Source organism: Haliotis rufescens, unplaced genomic scaffold (genome assembly GCF_023055435.1).
Source record: "Haliotis rufescens isolate VD_foot unplaced genomic scaffold, xgHalRufe1.0.p SCAF_43, whole genome shotgun sequence".
Lineage (NCBI taxonomy): Eukaryota > Metazoa > Mollusca > Gastropoda > Lepetellida > Haliotidae > Haliotis > Haliotis rufescens.
The window spans coordinates 2373970-2394075 of NW_025964146.1; the positions used below are offsets into that span (position 1 = coordinate 2373970).

Sequence of the window (20106 nt, forward strand, 5' to 3'; positions counted from 1 at the left end):
ACATGATCATGTCGGAAAGTGTTCACCCCTCTTAAAGTCACCTCCAGAATAACTCTATGTTCTCTATGACTAGACCATGACCAATCAGCACCAACACCTGTCAGGTAGAATCTCTGCACCGTGTTGCCTCCATGTTGGAAATCCGACCAAATCTCCTCATCTGGTTAGGTGTTAGATGCTACTGCCCTTACAGCTTCTGCTGCATGATGTTTAGGTTTGACAGGGTGCTCCACTGCCTCAGGTGGATCCAATAAAGATCCCCAGCTTGGCAGAGAGTCTGAGTCTAGGTTTACCATCCTTGTTTGTTTGTCTATGCTCTGGAACCAACCCGAAACAACCTGTGTATCTCTTAACATGCTTAATCTACTCAGTCTGTGTAAATGGTCTCCAGAATAGGCCTACAGTGTCTACATAGCAAATACTTCTCAGACTGTCAGTACTGCTTACAATACTGCCCAACAGGGTCTAGATTGTGCACATAACATGACATATACTCCACTGACACTTTAAACTCTTTATGTCTTAAAATGGGAAAAAAACATCCAATCACAAGTGAAAGTTCTGTTTTATGCTACTTTTAGCATTATTGCAAACTCATTCAATATATGTGACTCACCAGGAGAAAAGGGACCTTATGGGTGCCAGGATACAACTGTGCTATGACGTCAAAAAGAAAATGAGTCGAAATGTTTGATGCCATGCATCTGTGTTATAAATATGAACTGAAGCTTGTGAATTGTATTTTTGTGGTCTTATATACCGTATATGACCGCGTATAAGCCGAATTTTGAGGACCAGAAAAAAGATTCTGTAGAAAGGGGTCGGCTTATCCACGGGATACACTTTCATGATAGTATTTTTCAGATCGTGATCTGTCAGAAACATCGGCTGAATGACGGTCCGATAGATTACAACTTCCCGAAAGTTTGGAAGTTGCCACGACTAGAGCCATTATTCTTATAAATTATCAATAAAGTTATTATTATACACCAATGTTGTCATTATTAAAAAAATGTTATGCATGTTACTCCTTCCGATAATAAGTTTTCAATTGAATGTTCAAAGTTTATCGTTCTTCGTAAACTCCACAATCTTTACATGTAACAATATATGTAATTCACAGCTATAATATATAATCCCCAGATAAAAACGCCAATAGCTATTACGTACGTTTTGCAAAGTTCATAAATTGATAGTGAACAAGTGTCTACCTTTATTGAAAGAGGCAAATAAACAACTGTATCGGCGAGTTATTCCGTTCGCCATTTGCAAAAACATGTGATCAGCTGTTACCTGTGACGTCACGAACGGTGACCACTGTGATTGCTTCCTGTTGTTTAAAGCAACACGGTACACAAGGAAATGAGCATTGATAATAACGGGCCGATTGGTATTGTCATGTTGTTTACACAAACATTTTCAAGTTGTGGGTGCTTAGCGATCGTGTTGGGAGTAGGGGCTTAATTCCTTTGTTTTCGAGAGATTAGTTTAATAAACTGGAGAAGCCTGTGAGTAAGTGATGGTCATTCAATGTGTTCATAGTATGATAGTTTATTTAATTCAATTGAATTAACATACAATAGTGGTGTAAAGGGGGTTATAAAAGTTGGTATATTTTTGCAGACTGACATTTTTATCATGAGTTTTAAACAAAAACGCCATGCTTACGATGCTGAATTCAAACTGCGAGTCTTCGCTCCAGCTGATATATTTTCTCACGGGTTCATAATTCTATATACACCGATTCACAAAATGGCGCTTGGTTGTTGATGGCAACATATAACGATCATTATGAGATTAAAAAAACCCACGAGAAACAGCTTCCCACATTATGAAAGTGGATGACTGGTTTGTTAAATCTTTTTTAGAAATAATAATGACTTTTTCAATATAATTACAACGTTTTTCATCTTATATTTTTGAATATTTGCGAGTACCGGCACATGTCTTGAAGTCCGACTTCGCAGTGTTTTTTGTCTTTCAATTCCTGATTCGGCTTATCTGCGGGTCATATCATTTTCTTTCGTATTTCAATGGTCAAATTAACACCTCGGCTTATCTACGGGGTCGGCTTATCCGCGGTCATATACGGTAAGACGTCAAAATCTGATTTTTCTCCAGTAAGGTCCCTTATCTCACCAACCTCCAATAACCCTCCCGCTAACAACCATCATATTTCACCACGTTACCCACCTCCAATAACCTACCCGCTAACAACCATCATATATCACCATGTTACCCACCTCCAATAACCTACCCGCTTACAACCATCATATATCACCACATTACCCACCTCCAATAACCTACCCACTAACAACCATCATATTTCACCACGTTACCCACCTCCAATAACCTACCCGCTAACAACCATCATATATCACCATGTTACCCACCTCCAATAACCCACCGGCTAACAACCATCATATCTCCCAATTTTAACCACTTCCAATAACCAACCCGCAAACAACCATCATATATCACCACGTTAACCACCTAAATAACCTACCCGCTAACAACCATTATATATCACCAAATTGGTCCTGTAACTCACCTGTAACCCTACCACCAACAACCATTATATATCACCAACTTGGTCACGTTAACCACCTCCTATAACCCACCTGCCAACAACCATTATATATCACCAACTTGGTCATGTTACCCACCTCCTATAACCCACCTGCCAACAACCATTATATATCACCAACTTGGTCCTGTAACCCACCTCCTATAACCCACCTGCCAACAACCATTATATATCACCAACTTGGTCCTGTAACCAACCTCCTATAACCCACCTGCCAACAACCAATATATATCACCAACTTGGTCACGTTACCCACCTCCTATAACCCACCTGCCAACAACCATTATATATCACCAACTTGGTCACGTTACCCACCTCCTATTACCCTACCACCAACAACCATTATATATCACCAACTTGGTCACGTTAACCACCTCCTATAACCCACCTGCCAACAACCATTATATATCACCAACTTGGTCCTGTAACCCACCTCCTATAACCCACCTGCCAACAACCAATATATATCACCAACTTGGTCCTGTAACCAACCTCCTATAACCCACCTGCCAACAACCAATATATATCACCAACTTGGTCATGTTACCCACCTCCTATAACCCACCTGCCAACAACCATTATATATCACCAACTTGGTCACGTTACCCACCTCCTATTACCCTACCACCAACAACCATTATATATCACCAACTTGGTCACGTTAACCACCTCCTATAACCCACCTGCCAACAACCATTATATATCACCAACTTGGTCACGTTACCCACCTCCAAAACCCACCTGCCAACAACCATTATATATCACCAACTTGGTCCTGTAACCCACCTCCTATAACCCACCTGCCAACAACTAATATATATCACCAACTTAGTCACGTTACCCACCTCCTATAACCCACCTGCCAACAACCATTATATATCACCAACTTGGTCCTGTAACCCACCTCCTATTACCCTACCACCAACAACCATTATATATATCACCAACCTGGTCACGTTACCCACCCCCTATAACCCACTCAGCCATCAAAATCGTTAATATCAACATAAACCTGCAAGTCACTTGCTGAACCCTTTGAAAGAACAAAAATACAAGCATGGCCATATTTCAACATGTTCAGTCTCCATGTTGAAGGAATAACGCCAGACATATCCCACAGTGGGAAATACTACCACCATAGCTACACATGCCATGCAAATTAAATGGTCTGATCGCCGGCTTTCAATATTCTTGCAGTAGCCAAATCAATAGATGGTGGTATGGCCAGTTCTCTGTGTACACATCAATGTAACCAATCTCTCCCTGGTGGTTTCCTGGGGGGTGGGGAATTATATGTGGATACACTTCGGGGGATGGGGGATGCTTGGGGAGCGAGGCAATAGATGGTGGTATGGCCTGATCTCTACATAGACATAGTTGGGGAGCCGTGCATTGGTCTCCACTCCAGAGTGGTCCTGAAAGCCGTGGTATTCCTGCTTGTTTGACAGAGCATACTTCGTGTTAGGTGTTACGCAGCATATTGATGCACTTGGGGCTTTGGATAATGAGGGCTTTTGTTGCAATGCTAAGCCAGGGATTGTTTACAAAAGATACACTGTTGCAGCCTGTGTGTGTCAACAATGTTTTACAATGAGAGAATGTCATTAGAACATGAATGCATTTACAGGGCTTCATTAGTTTATTGGGCTTCTCGTCCAAAATGTCCATTAGATTGTCTCCTGCCAAAATAGATCTCAGGAAATAGTGTGTGAACAGGCAACAGTGTTCAGAAGACTAGTCCAGAAGACTAGTGTAAACCTTATTTCATTCATCCTAGCTAGCACTGCTTGAATAAGACAAACGATGTCTTCAAGTTTTTCATATTCTGTCAGTTTTTACACTTCCCATTCGTAGCTAAATTGAAAACATTCAGAACAAGGGCAAACGTCAGCGTGGCTCACTAATACCCCTGACCCGCCTAGTTTCAAATTAAATAGCTAGGATAGGGTTAGGTTTTGAAAAATTCATAAAAAAATGGAAAATTCATAAAAACAATTTTTTTCTTTTGACTGCACCCCTCCATATGACACAGAATATACGTACTAAGTTTGAGATGAATCCACTGAATAGTTTTAGAGAAATCGCGAGGACAAAGTTTTCAGACGGACAGACGGACGGATGGAACCTTGGTATAACTATATACCCCCGACCTAAAAGGTCGGGGGTATAATTAGAGCCCTCAAATACTACAAGTCATTGAATTCTTGTCTACTGCACAATTAAGTAGTCTCAGGTTAGCGTGTATTTCGAGGACTGGGTTGAGGTGAAATGGGGTGTTCAAGATTATTGCACTCATGTAGCAACAGGCATGCATGCATGCGTGCGTGTGTACGTACGTGCGTGCATGTTTCATGTGTTATTGTCATAGAGTGGATTGCCATTGAGTTGAAGTTTGTCCAGTATTGACACTATACATACTGGCATCTGTGATGCAGCTGAAGTGGCCTGAAACAACCTTGGCTTATACACGAACCCTTGAAAAAAACAACTTTGATGCACACTAAAGCATCAACAATGTCAGTTTCAACGAACAGGAACCTTCATCAAAGCTGCAAGATCAGCATGAATGCCTACTTTTCTCACGGGACATTGACTTATTCATCAACCTACAAAACACAACTCAACAAAGGACCTGATCATACACTCATGCATGTCACTCATGAGAGATACACGAATGCCCGACTGTCAACAAGTACCACATTACATTACATATTTGCTCTATTAAGGGCATGGGCCTTATTGATTTCATTTCAGGTTTAGACCCGACCATTAAAGATGCCGTCCCATATTTTGGCCATATTGTTTCAAGATGGGATTAGTTCAGGAAACAATGTTTGAAATAAGCGCCTGCCCATAGGCCCGTGACATGTAGATCCTGTGTCAGGCCCGAGTTTTAAAGTAATTTGAGTCTTAATGGCCTGCAGTAAATTTAGGTGACGATTTATTTGTCACAGAAACCTGCAGTTTTTTTTTGGTTTTGTTGTTGTTTTTAAATGAAGACCTGAAGATTATAGTCAGGGCCTGCAGGGCTTATGAAGTCTAACGGCAGTGAGTGAGTGAGTGAGTGAGTGAGTGAGTGAGTGATTTATAGTCACTCGGCAATATTTCAGCCATATGGTGACTAAATCAAGTTGTACAGCCTGACAGAAAACATTATGCAGTGTTCGCAATTAAGGGGGGTCCTTGGGTCCTTGGGTCCTTGAGATTTACTGCCATAGCATTCAAATCAACAACCATCTTCCCAAGGCAAGAGAGTGAACTGACTCTAAAAGTCCAGTTTCCACCCTTGCCGAACTAGACTGGAATTCCTGGGCTCGATTGTAGCGACACCAGTGGCTATTACCAGATATGTCCCCTCTAGGTATCTCCTATGGACCAATCAGATTCCACCTGTCGTATCACTTGCATTTGTTTCACACAAAATGGTGGCGCCCAGTCAGGACGATCTGATTGATAATCAAGATCTATATTGGTCTTACATCGCGAAATGCATCAAATCACGTGAGCACCTTGATTAAAAACATGAAAAGATTTGGAAAATATCTGCTGACAAGAAGTTGGCGGTGCACATGCTTTGCAAATCCTGCAATCGATCAAAATCTGCACAACAGTTTACGAACCGGATTTTGATTTCGGTGCGCGATTTTGATTTGACTATGCAAAGACTTGTTAGTCCAGCCAAAATGTAACTCCATAATACCAGCCTAGTTCGGCAAGGGTGGAAACTGGACTTTTATAGCCAGTTAACTCTCTTGCCTAGGGAAGATGATCAAAAACAGGCTTGCTAATTATATTTATTTCTATTTGTTTTCACAAAAATTTCAAAATTCACAATGGGATATTTGTTGAGTAACAGCATCCAGCAACAACCCCTTGCTATTCATGCTTAATTCAATGAACTGATGTGGTATAGCAGCAGCTGAATATTTGAAAACCATAACCTAAACCTTAATAAAGGCCAGTTCGTTTTAGAGGAAATACAGTACTCCCCCTTTCAGCTTATCCTACCCCTGATCAGCAAGCACTTGTTATCAATGAGAGACACACTGTCCCTCTGAAAGGCTGCTACTGACGTAGATTGACATTTAGTCTCAGAAATAAAGTTATCTTATTTCAAAATATATATCTACAAAATATAACCCACATGGGCCCCAGAAACTGATGTAATAAACAAAGGAGATAGTTCTATGGACATAAACATCTTTATTACAATGACTGTGATGTTTCAGTGCAGATTCTAACACCCTTATCAAACAAGTGATCACTTGCTTCATAACGGTGTTAGTATCTACGCGGGAACGTCATGGTCATTGTAATACAGAAGTTGTATATCCATAGAACTATGTCCCGTGTTCAACATACCAACTTCTAAATGCCACTTAACGTTGTTTTTGTTGGTTGTTTAATGCCGCACTCAGCATCCAGCTATATGACAGCAGTCTGTAAATAATCGAGTCTGGACCAGACAATCCAGTGATTGACATCATGACCATCGATCCACGCAATTGGGATACAATGACATGCATCAACCAAGACAGAGAGCATGACCACCCGATCCCGGCCACTTAACGAAGCTGTAATGTAGTATTCCAGTTAAATAATGATGACTGAAAGAATTAGCAATGTTCCAACCCATCAGGGTACAACAGTACAATGTTCCAACCCATCAGGGTACAACAGTACAATGTTCCAACCCATCAGGGTACAATGACACAACGTCCCAACCCATCTGGCTACAATGACACAATGTCCCAACCCATCAGGGTACAATGACACAATGTCCCAATCCATCAGGCTACAAGGACACAATGTCCCAACCCATCAAGGTACAATGACACAACGTCCCAACCCATCAGGGTACAATGACACAATGTCCCAACCCATCAGGCTACAATGACACATTGTTCCAACCCATCTGGGTACAAGGACACAACGTCCCAACCCATCAGGCTACAGTGACACAATGTTCCAACCCATCAGGGTACAATGACACAACGTCCCAATCCATCAGGCAACAAGGAAACAACGTCCCAACCCATCAGGCTACAATGACACAATGTCCCAACCAACCAAGGTACAATGACACAATGTCCCAACCCATCAGGCTACAAGGACACAACATCCAAACCCATCAGGGTACAATGACACAATGTCCCAACCCATCACGGTACAATGACACAATGTTCCATGTTGATAGGGTTCAGCAATGCATCACTTGGCCAGGAATACAATTTCCTTGGACAAGATCAGTAAATCCTGTCCGTCTATCCTTGGTAACCAGTTGAATGTCCTGCCGACATGAGAGCAGTGTAAATCATCTTTGTTAATAGCCAGCCTTTAACACTGCATCTCTACCTAGCCCTTGCTGAAAGTCTCGTTAATAGAGAATCGGTTACCATCAATTACCTTGTCTGAGCAATTTACGGCCCAGAAAATTGACCCTGGGATAAGATGCATAACACACTGCACTGGAAATGACATTATGGAGATATTGAACTTTCTCCATTGTCTTCCAAAACACTTAGGAGTGACAGCATCTCATCAGTCTGCGTCTACGAGCTTGTATTGTTCTGGGGAGCCCTGACAAAACAGGATCCATCCCAAAGCATATCTACAGAACCAAGATGATGAACACTAGTCTCAGTCAATGTCCCTACATTAAGGACATTCAATGAGACGCTCAATTCAGGGATATTCAGGACATGACTATTTTATCTTTGTCTGTTGCACGAAAACACAACACATCTGCCAGACGAAGACGTGTACCTAAATTTAACCTTTGTTTTAATTCACAATTGGTTGTTTCAATAAAAAATTTATTTAATGTATCAAAACAAGTAAAAAAGCAATGTTTATCAAAGTTAAAGTGAATATTGTCATTGAATTTTTCAAGAAAAAACCAAGGATGCATTGGTCCAGCACGAGTGAGTGATTGTTGTTTTGTTGTTCAATGCAAGCCAGCAATATTCATCAACACTGTGGTAGTCTGTAAATAATGAAGTCTAAGCCATGCCCACGAGCAATTGACAGTATTGGGAAGGGGGGAAGGGAGAGGGCCTCTGAATCTAGATACCCCTTTAAAGTTTAACTTAGAACATTAGGATCATAACAAAAACCCTTCATGCATGTTTTCAAACACTGCACTTCACACTCCACCCACACCTTCACTGTTCTGGTAGACACTTAGATGGCCCAGTCCTGTTTCTAACAAATATCAGTATGTATAACAATACAGACACAGCATGTTTCAAAAGAGCCCGGACAACGCTCCTCCCCATGATCTAGTGCTGGTCCCCAGCTCCTGCTGACTGCCACTGTCTGACATACCACATTAGGGGTTTTCCCCTGGGACACTTGAAGGTAGCCAGGGGGGCTGCCGTGGCCTATTGAGAGTCTACCTGCTACTCTGGGGTATCTGTGTTACATCAGGAACTCAACTCATCCTATGGGATTCAGAAAAGTGAAAAATAACTCAAGTGAATATCTTGAAGCCATGACAACACTGCTTAGAGTGAGTTTGCAATATTCCAGCAATATCATGTCAGGGGAGACAGGAATGGGGTTCACACACTGTACCCATGATGGGAAAAGAGCTCAGATCTTTGGTGTGACAAGCTAATACTTTAGCCACAAGGCTACCCAACCACCCCTCCAACACTCCATATGGCCTTAAACTCTGTCTCCCACATTACAATCATTTACAGCAAATTAGCCCATAAAAGTCCTTACCCATGTTGAGTAGTCTTGCACAAGTCTCTGAGAAAATAAGTATTAATTTACAGACAGCTCCCATACTCTACATGAGAGAAATATTTTCAAGTCATAATTATTGCTCTACCATAATGCATGAGTTTTATCATTAAAGTAGCAAAATGGGAATATCTGGAAATTATTTGCCATAACCTTCTTAGATTCGATAATCCATGACCGATACTGTCTCCAAACAGCCATTTCCGGTCAATTGCTAACCCATCAAGCTGATAAGAGAAATGACATATATGCTGTCAAAGACAGCCTCTACCAATTGACCTTGAAAACACACATCCAAAGGTTTCCTGTCCTCTTCCTTGAAACCAATCACAGCTGAACAGACGCTGTTAGCGCAAATTACACGGTTATGTATAATGGTATCAATCAAGAACGGAGAAATGAAAGGAAGTCTTTAAACGACTGATGATAATTCTACAGGGTTTCACTCTACAGAGGTGGTAAGGTCTAAGGTGGTCAGTGGCCAACCCAAAACAAGATCAAGGTCAGGATTGTATGTACACACTGCCAAATGAACAGAGGTCAAGGTCACACATATTTCAGTCTCAAATATTACAAGAACTTGAAGGTCAGGGCAGTGTAAATCATATCTTAATACATTTCTTTTTCAAAATCTAGTCAGACAGAATGTTGCAGATTGCAGGAAAATGAAGTTCGTAGCTCATTAAATTTGAAAACGTTCATGATTAATTTATTTTTGTCTGACTTAAAACTGTGCTCACTGCCCCATGAGTCGAGCAGCATACAAGAAATGTATGCAGATGGCAATGATTAATAGTTATTCTTAGGCACTACAGTCTTGCCATTGCAGATGTAGGTACTGTTTCACCAAATGCAGTCATACTTCACATGATGTCGATTACCCTATTTTATTCACGCCCCCTGCATCCAGCAGTCGGTAGAGATGGGCACCCAGGTCATGGTGACCCAGGGCATAGCTAGGCTACCTTACACACCTGACATACTATGAATGGCATACTGATGCAGAAAGTTTGAAACTGGTTCAAAAACAAAAAATTGAGTTAAAATGGAATTGTTTCTTTTGTGAAGGTACTAAAAATGCAAAAGAAGTTAGGGGCAGGTACAATTTCAGGGACTGTCTGGACATGAGAAACAAGACACTTGTTGTAATGAGCCTTACTTGATGGTGAAAGATGAACTACAAATATGATACCACCCACCACTGCCCAAGCACATCCACAAGTAAAGTTGTGGATCACCAACTTTCACCAACAGGTAAATTCTCAAATTCAGCCGTGGATAATGAGCACTTGTGAGCATATTTGCACTCAATCAGTCCTCATGTTGGCTAGAATAGGAATAATTGATAGCCACGGGGGTCTTTGGTCACTGTGTTACGTAGGCCTAAATACAGCAGCCTAATAAGTAGCCAATAATCTGGCTGCACAAACTACCTGAATTTAGGTGTGGTGGCTGTATCAAATCAGTCACCAACAGGCTCATCCGACTTTGTCAGTTCAATGAAGAGACAAATGGGTTAGAAAATCCCAGGATTTCTAAACAGATTTTCACCTTTACAATTATTACAACATAAAAAGCATTTTGGGAGTGTGTTATTGACCACACATACAGACCAGTCTAAAACACTGAAACCAGTTATCTGGTTTGTGTCAATGGAGTGTAGTGATGTGGAGTAGTGATGATGATCTATGACATGTTGTATTCTAATTGTCGGCGGGGTCATTGTGACATGACGTCTCTCCAATTTCTCCCATAATAATGTATCCATTATCACCTGTTCTTGAACCTGCTCCTTCATTTACATTCATTAACACATTGTCAGCCTTTCAACAAGACTGACCACAAAACATTCTGACAGGAAGTGAAAGCTTTACAAGGATGTTCTAGCCCTATGTGAAACCACTCAGTACTTCCCACATGATAGTAAATTAGCTTCCCCAATCAGAATCCCTATCCTGGACGAGTGTAGTAAAGTTACTGACAGAGCAGTATTTATCTTATATTTGGCCCCAGGTCTGCAGCAGCTGTCAGTCAACATTCCCTATACATGTTGATGATGTTAATACAGTTATAACTAATGTTATGGCTCTGCAGAAGGGGACTTCTTATTTCACTGACAAAACGGAAGAGACATTATTGTATTGAATACAAGGTTGTAATACGTCTGAATTTAAGAAAATGAGTACTTTAAAGAAAAATATCCAATTTTGCACAAAATAATTTCCCCCAATATGCCTGCAAAGGGCACCTAGTTTGGAATCCTAGATAACTCCCAGGATAGATATTCAACATAACAGAGTTTTCAAAAGAGGTTGTGGAAACAATCGCTTAAGGAAACTCGTCCTGACTAGTTTTCCCTGCCATTACATTTCTATAACATCGTTGTTCCTGCCAGATTCACCTTTCCTGAACTTTGTTGGCATTGCTGATGCATATTCATCATCCTCTGACACCCTTAAACCTCAAGCCATTGAAGAGAAAGCCTGCCTTATTTCATAACCTCTCCAAGGGTTAGAAAATAATTTCTATTTTCACTAGTCCTTGCAAATTATCTACAGAGTTGCTCTCTACCTAATATTGCCTAATGGTAAAAGTGGTAGTCAACAAGGAAATGCCCTAAGTCCTTACCGAATATTACTTGTCTCAAACTCGAACATGTGTTAAATTCCAACACTAACTCCACCTCTAACAACTTTATTGAATATTCTGGGTGGTGGCAGCGTTAGAAATTGACACTAGTCCTATAGTCCTTGTCAATCTGTCCAATAGTTAAGGTATAATAAGGACTAATAGAAATTTGCCAATTTAAAGGGTTTTGCTATTTTTTTATCATTTTAAAGACTAGTGGACTATAACTGTTAGTTTCTACCCCTGGTGGTGGGGACTGTTTTTGGGTTTTTTAAATTGGACAAAATATTTTTTTTCAATCTGCTTCAAGACATTCAGTTTTTTCTCTCTGAACAATTGTTGTTGTCAGGAATCTTGTAGGTCCAGCAAACCTGACCAAATTATTATTATTTTTTTTAACAAATCATATTTCAGAATACAAAATGAATACTGAACTCACAATCAGCAGATCCTGGTACATCTAAGGGATGCAACTCTTAAATGCATATTGCAGCACATTGGACCACAGGATAACTGATGCCCTTCAGTCCTTCACAATCTGAACATACCACCAGGTCATTCCAAGAGGAGGCCATCAATATGATGAGTTCAAAATGCCTCCATATCCAATTAAAATGAACTGTCCAAACCCTGTATCCATCACTTTCAAACATATCCAAATTGATACTCCATTGGGTAATAACTCAAACAAATTGCTCGAACAGTATATATACAGTGCTTCTAAAAGCTCAAATTTCATATACAATGTAATAAGCATTCCTGACAGGAGATAACAAGCTGTATCGACCTGGAGGATCAATATGTGTGTACTGACCTTCAAGTCATACTTTTTGTGTATTCCTACTCTGGGGCTGAAGATGTTCCTCATGACCACCATGTAGGTCTCCACGTCGTTCACGGTCAGGCGGTACATACCCAGGTACTGGGGCAGCAGAGTCTGGGCGTGCTTCTCCACAATATACTGAAACAAAGATCAGATCTGAGGTGATAGCGGCTTTACATAGCCATGTGCTTGTACGTGTGCGTGTGTCTGTGTCTGTGTCTGTGTGTCTGTGTGTCTGTGTCTGTGTGCGTGTGCGTGTGCATGAGCGTGTATGTGGCTGCTTGTACTAGACCGGCGACTAACGGGATCGGGAGGTCAGGTTCACTAACTTGGTTGATGCATGTCATTGATCCCAATTGCGTGGATCGATGCTCTTGATGTCAACCACTGGATTGTCTGGTCCAGACTCGATTATTTACAGACAGCCATCAGCTGGAATATTGCTGAGTGCGGCATTAAACAACAAACAAACAAATTGTACAAGTCTGGACTATTGCCAGTTTTATAGTGCTAGCCCACTGAGATACCATGCTGCACGTTAACATGGATACCTCACTCAGACGCAGTACACTGACTTCGAGTCGACCAGTCCTTGTTTAAGCCCGTTACTGCTGACAAGTAACAAGTAACATCTTCTAACATTTTTCAGTGTGACCAAACCACCGACCTTCTGTTCTCATGGCAAATGTTCTTTATCCACAAGACTACAGTGGCAGCCAGTTCAAGTTACAGGAATAATAACAACAACATAATAATAATTAGTAACAGGGTGCCAATGCAATTACTATAGGGGCAAACCTCAAGGACCTAGCACCTGCATAATTTTGAGTACTGAATATTATTGCAACAGCAGGAAGAAAACTTATCTTGCCAGTTTAGATTTCCCTGCATTATTCAACATGATGTCAAAGCTATGACCAATACCCAGGTTTAGTAGATTGTCTGACCATAGTCATGAATAGGATCTCAATTGATTTCCTACATGTCTCAACATAGATTTGGGACACGAAGGAGGGTTAAGTGAAACTGTCAGTAACATTCATCTTCTGACAGACATTAACACTGTCAACAGTGTAGAGCAGTATTAATGTTAACAATTGATATTTTACTGAAACTATTTTCTATTCACACTGGTCCACAAAATTATCTGTCACAGAGTTGACATTTACATGTTTACCTCAAAGTGGTAGTCGACATGGAAATGTCATTGACCTTTCTGAATTTTACTAGTCTTGAAATACAGTCTAGTCCTGTTAATCCGACACTGTTGGTTGCATATGATTATGTCGGATGAACGAATGTCGGATAAAGGAATTAGGTAGTATCAATGTTCGTGATCGAAAATTGGACAACTACACGACAGATAATGATTCAAACATCATGTAATAAAAAAAGGGAAAAAGGAAATATTCATATTGCTGTGTTACATATTATTAGCAGAATGTTTTCTAATCATGCAAGCTCTAAGGTTTTACACAATACTACTGTTACGGACTGTATGGCTGATTCAAAATGTTTTTTAAAGCATAGTCTGGAATGGAAGTCGCCAATTTGAAACTAGTGTCGCAATGCTTAAGAAAGCTGCTTTCTCAGTGGCTAATGTCGACTTCCTGTTAGTAATTTCATTGGTCGGTCAAAGTCCACGAAAGGACATTCTGACGTGACCTGTAATGGGATGTCCTCAGTGGTTTATTTCTCGCATCAAAACACGGGGCTGTGTACTCACGGGCAGATGACCACAGAGTACACTGATCACTGTGTCGGATTAACGAGACTGATTAATGAGTGATTTCAGCAATTCGTTACAAATTAGGTGTGTCAGAGTCGGAGTCGGTGTGTGAGACTGTCGGATTGACGGGTCTAAATAGTACTGATTTAATCAGTTCCCATCATTTGTGTCGGATAAAGCCGTTTGTCGGATTAACGAGTGTCAGATTAATGAGATTTGACTGTATCAGACTTGAGTTAGTTCGAAAACATGTTACAATCTGTCCTTGCTACATGTCATATTGACCCATGAAGATGCGGGGTAGAATAGGTCTTCAGCAGCCCATGCTTGTTGTAAGAGGCGACTATGCTAGTCGTAAGAGGCAACTAACTGGATCGGGTGGTCAGGCTCGCTGACTTGGTTGATGCATGTCACTGTCCCAAATACTCAGGATATCAATCACTGGATTGTCTGGTCCAGACTTGATTATAAACAGACAGCCATCATATAGCTGGAATATTGCTGAGTGTGGTGTTAACAACAAACAAACAAACATGTTGTATTGTGCACTCACCTGGTGATACTGTTTAAGTACATGGTGCATCTGCTCCACCTCTTCACTGACCAGTGTTTTGATGAAGAACTTCTTGTCCTGGGACATCAACATGCGAGCACCGCTTCTACCCGGGGAGTCAATGTAGTGGGGCTGTTTGGTCAGCGAATTCTGTCAAACAAAATCAGAACTACAGACACAGTGTAGGACAAACACTTCTACCCTGAGTCTGTCTTTCAGCATAATTTCAGCAGTTGAGGGTTATTCCTGGCTGAGATTATTGGACCAGAAGAAATCTGATAGACTTGGGCTTCAGACAAGTAGCTGAAGTCGCAAGCTGCAGACATAGAGATGAGAGGCTAGCATGATGCTGATCTGTTTGTGCTCAACTGCCGTGTCTTGTCATGGGACCTGACTTTAAGATTCAGCATAGGTATCAAACTCAGTCATGTATCTTCATGAAATGTCAACATGAATTTGAACAAAATCTATGAAAGTAGGAAAAGAATTATAAAAACTGACCTCTTAACATTCTCCCAAGAACTTTAAAAAACAACATTAAATGTTATGCTTAGGGAAAGAAACATTTCTGTACCTTTCCAGGTATAGACATTACATAATTACTAATTATGAGTGAGTGAATATTGCTGTTAGTCACATCCTCTTTGCAGCTACATTTGTAGACAAACAACATTAGTCTCTTCAAGTCGGGGGTAATTCTTTTAATATATGATATTATGGAGCCCAAATCAACTTGCCAAAGAATGGTTGACTTGCTTGGGAGCTATTATTGTTTCAAGGTCTCTGTGAGAGTGAGTGAGTGAGTGAGTGAGTGAGTGAGTGAGTGAGTGAGTGAGTGAGTGAGTGAGTGAGTGAGAGTGTGAGTGAGTGAGTGAGTGAGTGAGTGAGTGAGTGAGTGAGTGAGTGAGTGAGAGAGAACCAAGGGCAAGGGTATGGTGCTGACAAACCCAGAAGCACAATCATGGCAAACCAAGATTTAAACCCATGATCATAGGTTTCTAACATGCCTAACTCTGCTAACTATATTGTGCCACTTTGGATAACTGGGCCACCTGTCCCCATCACGTGTTGTGTTCTATCTGAGACTGTAGCAAACCAACTTACAAGCAGAGAGACAACAAAATCTTCAAAATGGCAGCTGCTATTGTTTGATTCCATGATTGGATTTTGACAAAACCAACTTTCGACTTCTCTAAAATAAGTTCTGCCATTTTTCAATCAGGTTTTTCTGTCTTAGAATGTTCAGTACTGCCTGCTGTATAATTGACATCTCCCATAGAATATTCTATGTTGACAGTCTAATAAAGACAAAATAAATGCAGAATTTAACATGAATTTGGCAGGAACTGGCAACAGAATTTAGCACCAATAAATTCTCACTTCCTTGTACTTTTCATTGCAGTGCCCAGCTGGGTTATAATCCATAAGAATTACCTCCTTTTCAGCTAATTTATTTTTCTCACAAAACTCTTTGGCAAGTGTCTATTTCATGTTTTCAATCAGCAGCAGGAAGCATCCTAATGATGAAGCAGAAAGTCTGAGGCAGTGAAGGTGAAAAGGCTTGCAGGTGTGTTGCCCCTGCCCACCTGCTCCCGGCAATCTTCACCACCTCTCACCTGTATATCAGGAACTCGACACCAGCTCCTGTATATGCAATCTCCCATCTCACTCATACTTGTGCTTTGTTAGGGGGTGGCATCAGAAACATAACATCTTCAAGATAATGTTCATGACATTTAGCCTAAATTCCGAATTTCTATACAATTTTGGCACTCTGGTGGTCAAATGTCAGTAAAAATCCATAAGTCTATAATGTAAGTGTCATCAACGTTTCTTGTAATCATCAAGCCTTAAAAAGTAATATCGGGACTGACAAGTGTTGACGGTGCACCTAGCTTCACTTTCCACCTGAGCCAAAGCCAACATTCCTCATGCAATCACTGCTCAGACGAAGTCTACCCTGGCAACACAAATCAAAGGTCAATGTAGCAGACATAAACTGAACTACCACATTTCCTCATGAAGTCTGGTCAAAATAGTGAAACACACACTCTCAACAGTTCTCCAGCTTCACAACAAGGCCCCATGCCACAAAGCACTAAGATCATCGTAACACTCGTACTGTAACCAACTTATGATAGTCGTAAGTCTAAGGTCGCTATCTGGGACAAGGCCCAGGGCAGATCTATAAACATGATAAGAGACTGACTTTCTAAGCAACATACATGCAGTTAAACTTTATACATTGTTTTTTTTGGTTGTGATCTTCTGAACAGGAGCAAAGAACCACAACAAGCTACTCAATTACCTACCTGGATTGCAAACATCATGTTGTACTAAACACACTCTTGACAAAGGTTTAACAAAAGGAAAACTAGCATAAATTATGTTACTAAATACATTCATAAAAACCCAGTTGAAAACATATAAGCATAGGCAAAGAGAATGATTCTTAGCATTGCCATTGCAATATGGCATAGCCTTAAGAAATATCAGATATAGTGGTTTGTGTGGATGAGTGGGTAATATGAATACATACAGGCTAGGCAAACAAGTGGCTGATATCATGAACAAAGATCCATGCCATCAGGTGCAATGATATATATACCTTGAAAGGTTGCACATTGTAACCACCTGATTGAAATAGTTATTAGAAGCATTGGGTGCTGGAGACCTGTCCTAACCTGGATTCCCCACAGACAAGTATGGGGTGCTGGAGACCTGTCCTAACCCGGATTCCCCACAGACAAGTATGGGGTGCTGGAGACCTGTCCTTACCCGGATTCCCCACAGACAAGTATGGGGTGCTGGGGACCTGTCCTAACCCGGATTCCCCACAGACAAGTATGGGTTGCTGGGGACCTGTCCTAACCCGGATTCCCCACAGACAAGTATGGGGTGCTGAAGACCTGTTCTAACCCGGATTCCCCACAGACAAGTATGGGGTGCTGGAGACCTGTTCTAACCCGGATTCCCCACTGACAAGTATGGGGTGCTGGAGACCTGTTCTTACAGTTTACTCACAGACAAGCAAGGATGCTGGGGACCAGTTCTAACAGTTAACTCACAGACAAGCAAGGATGCTGGGGACCAGTTCTAACAGTTAACTCACAGACAAGCAAGGGGTGCTGGGGACCAGTTCTTACAGTTTCCTCAGACAGCAAGGGTGCTGGGGACCAGTTCTTACGGTTTCCTCAGACAGCAAGGGTGCTGGGGACCAGTTCTAACAGTTTCCGCACAGACAAGCAAGGGGTGCTGGGGACCAGTTCTTACAGTTTCCTCAGACAGCAAGGGTGCTGGGGACCAGTTCTTACGGTTTCCTCAGACAGCAAGGGTGCTGGGGACCTGTTCTAACCAGGATTCCCCATCTGGTTAGGAGTCCACAATGGACAGCAATAAATTGTACATAGACACCATCCCATCAGCACACTGACATATCCCTGTTGATTTCTTGTCTGATAATTATAACCTCATAGATCACAAAAATTTGTCAAACTTTTTTTTCAAAATGTTCCACTTTTCCCCCAAACCAAACAAGGCAAATCCATATACAAAGGTTAGTCCAAGACACTCTGATGCACTTTATTAGATCAGATAAAGCTGTAAGAAACATATGCAACAAAATGTCATTAAAGAGGTGGGGTCAGCACAATAATTAATATTGGATGAGTATGCAGAACCAAAACATTAATAATATACATGAGGACTCACCATATACTCAAAGTCATCAATTCCAAACCGCTCTCTCAAGTTCTTGAACACAATCGGGCAGTACTCCTTCACTTTGAAGTGGCTTGGCATGTTATCTCTGAAAAATAGGTCAATAACATTTATGATCATTTTCCAGAATAAAATCAGTAGTGTTAGTAGTATTTCCAGAGTGCTTCTGGGCCCATGACATTGGGTTGGCAACGACAACAACAAATATCCCTCTATTTCAAAGCAAATTGGATCCTTTGGTTCTAAATTTCTGAAACCCTGCCCATCATTTTCGCAGGTATTGGGTCACAAGGTCAACTTGAACCTGTGGAAACTGGTGGGTTCCGAAACTGCTAGTACCAAACACATACAACTGCATTTCTCCATATGTGTCTGTACATCTACTTGTTCAGTGTTTTAAAGTGGGGGCCAAGTTTGTGACTTTTGCCACAAGTCCAAAGCCTGAGTCTAGTAACATTCAGAATAGTTTACTAGGCTTAGCTAATAATGTACCACTGATAACAATCAAACGATGTGAAGAGCCAAGTTTGGGCTAGTAGACTCAAAAGCTTTCAGACCAGCAGAGATAATTCAAGGTCGGGGCCTTGTGCTTTTAGCCACTAAATTTGAAAGAGGCCCACATTTTTAAATACAATGGGGCATTTTAACATTCTGCTCTATGGGCAAGTGAGGGTGAACCTCTGGAATATATGAAACTTTCACATAAAGGGCCTGTGTCAGAAAATTAATGAAGTGAACCCTGGACTAGGGAGCCAACAAACCTTCCATGAAAAACATTAGGATATGATCATAATGTCATGATCAGTCGCAGACGTAACGTGTACGCGTGACGGCTCTGCCGTCTCCTGTACGCAAGACGGGTGCGGTCCGCAGTACTCAGTGAAGCGCTTGATACTAATTAATTCAATCACCGTGGCTGTGCTGTCACCCGCGACCTCCGCGAAAGTAATTAAAGCGCTATGTTAATTCATCCACTGCCGAGAGGGACCACAACAATCCACCCAAGGTCGTGACTGGCGGGTCGCGTGTGCATCGGGGCATCCGCCTTCCTATTTTCACATACCCTATTTTCGAACAGTTAAAACATGTCAACATGTCATTCTGGACTGGATACACTTGAAAGTGTACACGTCGAAGCTAGTGACCAGTTATTGCCATTTTTTCATGTTATTTCTGGCATATTCCGTGTATACTCTGACCTCGTGGTACCGCGGCATTCATCGTATCGCGGCATTTGTGATTTCCGGTCGCTCACGCGGGACACGCCTTTTAGCGGGTGTCTGTTAATGACAATCAGTAACCAGGAAGTGCTCGCT

At 41.3% G+C, this 20106-nt stretch overlaps 1 protein-coding gene across 1 annotated transcript in view; it reads right to left on the minus strand.

Annotated features, from left to right (window-relative positions):
- LOC124151169 (phosphatidylinositol 5-phosphate 4-kinase type-2 beta-like) overlaps positions 1 to 20106 on the minus strand; it is a 56509-nt gene that overhangs the window by 14712 nt on the left and 21691 nt on the right. The window contains exons 3-5 of the mRNA XM_046523531.2: positions 18782 to 18878; positions 15071 to 15220; positions 12780 to 12926 (exon numbers count right to left, since the gene is read on the minus strand). Coding sequence (XP_046379487.1) covers positions 12780 to 12926; positions 15071 to 15220; positions 18782 to 18878 — 394 coding nt within the window. The remainder of the gene's footprint in view (positions 1 to 12779; positions 12927 to 15070; positions 15221 to 18781; positions 18879 to 20106) is intronic.